This window comes from Anneissia japonica, unplaced genomic scaffold, assembly GCF_011630105.1.
Source record: "Anneissia japonica isolate Jap-2015-1 unplaced genomic scaffold, ASM1163010v1 scaffold284975_len822289_cov185, whole genome shotgun sequence".
Taxonomy (NCBI): Eukaryota; Metazoa; Echinodermata; class Crinoidea; order Comatulida; family Comatulidae; genus Anneissia; species Anneissia japonica.
The window spans coordinates 614,809-616,142 of record NW_022699685.1 but is presented as its reverse complement, the minus strand read 5'-3'; the positions used below and the strand labels follow the sequence as shown (position 1 = coordinate 616,142).

At 36.3% G+C, this 1,334-nt stretch overlaps 1 protein-coding gene across 4 annotated transcripts in view; it reads right to left on the bottom strand.

The window, feature by feature from the left end:
- LOC117103087 overlaps positions 1–844 on the bottom strand; it is a 15,614-nt gene extending 14,770 nt beyond the window's left edge. The window contains exon 1 of one of the 4 annotated variants that reach the window (XM_033243584.1): positions 505–844. In XM_033243584.1, coding sequence (XP_033099475.1) covers positions 505–528 — 24 coding nt within the window. In that variant the 5' untranslated portion in view covers positions 529–844. The remainder of the gene's footprint in view (positions 1–504) is intronic. The other 3 variants (XM_033243582.1, XM_033243583.1, XM_033243585.1) reach the window with 3 other exon arrangements.
- Between the last annotated feature and the right edge of the window lie 490 nt (positions 845–1,334).

Below are 1,334 nucleotides of genomic sequence, written 5' to 3'. Positions count from 1 at the left end.
CATAATAAATGTTCCTGTACTCGGATATTGGTACCTTGTTCGTTTGATCAAACTGCTCTTGGCTGCCGGTCTATATACAAAAAGTCTCCAGCCGGAGACATACGGTTAGTAGAGCGGCTAAGGAGAAAAATCGTGCACTTCTGGAAGAAAGCATGAAACTTCCCACAGTGATACCTAAGGATCATTAAAAAAATAGACCCCAAAAAATAAGCCGCTTAGTGGCCGCCATCTTTAAATTAAAAATGGCCGCCAAAATATTGGATTTTTATCAATAATCTTCATATCTGCAGCACCTAGCACTGTCATTTAAAGGTCTTTACCTATGTTATCATGGAGTAGTATGCAGTGATCATAAATTATATCAGATGGCCGCCATATTTGATTTCAAGATGGCTTCCAAAATATTGTTAAATAATTGTAACATAGTCAATCACACCTTTAACCATGTTTTTAATATCATAGAGTATCATACTGTCTCTTATACACATCTTATCTTAACCTTACCATATTATCTGCCGGATCTGCCATGGTATACGAGACTTCAAAAAAACGTTAAGAAACAGGTGTGGTTCCCAGATACGTGGCGTATATCCGTCGCTCAAGAGGTAACACCAGAACTTACTAAAAAGGAACACAGATGTAGTTTAACACGGGTTTCTTTCTACGCTCTGTCACTATGCTATTGTTCGACTAGGTACAAAATTACAATAGACGGCAATGCTCAGACATAAATCTCTTATTGTGATGTACTGGAGCGGAAATTCAATGCAAGTCCAACCGTCAAGTGATTCAGTTAAACTTAGTCCTCTTTATAAGCATTCGTAGTCTAAAAATAGATCAACGGAAAATACACGGCAAGATTAACAACACGTCGTAAATGCAAACATTGAAATTCTTGATTAATTTAAAACTAGATCTAGGATATGGGAATTCGTTACAGATAAATATTAGATCAATAATATTGATCCATAATAATGATTATTGTTGCTTATATATAGGCTTAATATACAATCGTACAGAGGGCGTTTGTGAAAATCACACTGAAACCAATGCATTGCTTTTGTATGATCCGCAGTGGAAACTGGGGCGTCACTACAGAAATCTGTGAAAACTTATTTATCAAGTGGTATGGTATATCAGTGTACAGGATTACTAGATCTTTTTTTTTTTTTCTTTAAGTAGGCCAAATTATAAGATTATTATTTTAAAAAAATATATAGGTTTACTAGGCTAATATGGCGTCATCTCTTCAACAAAGAAATTCTTTATAGATCTAATATACCCCAGGCCCGTAGCCAGGTTCTTCAAAGGGAATGGTGGGGGGGGGGGGGTTC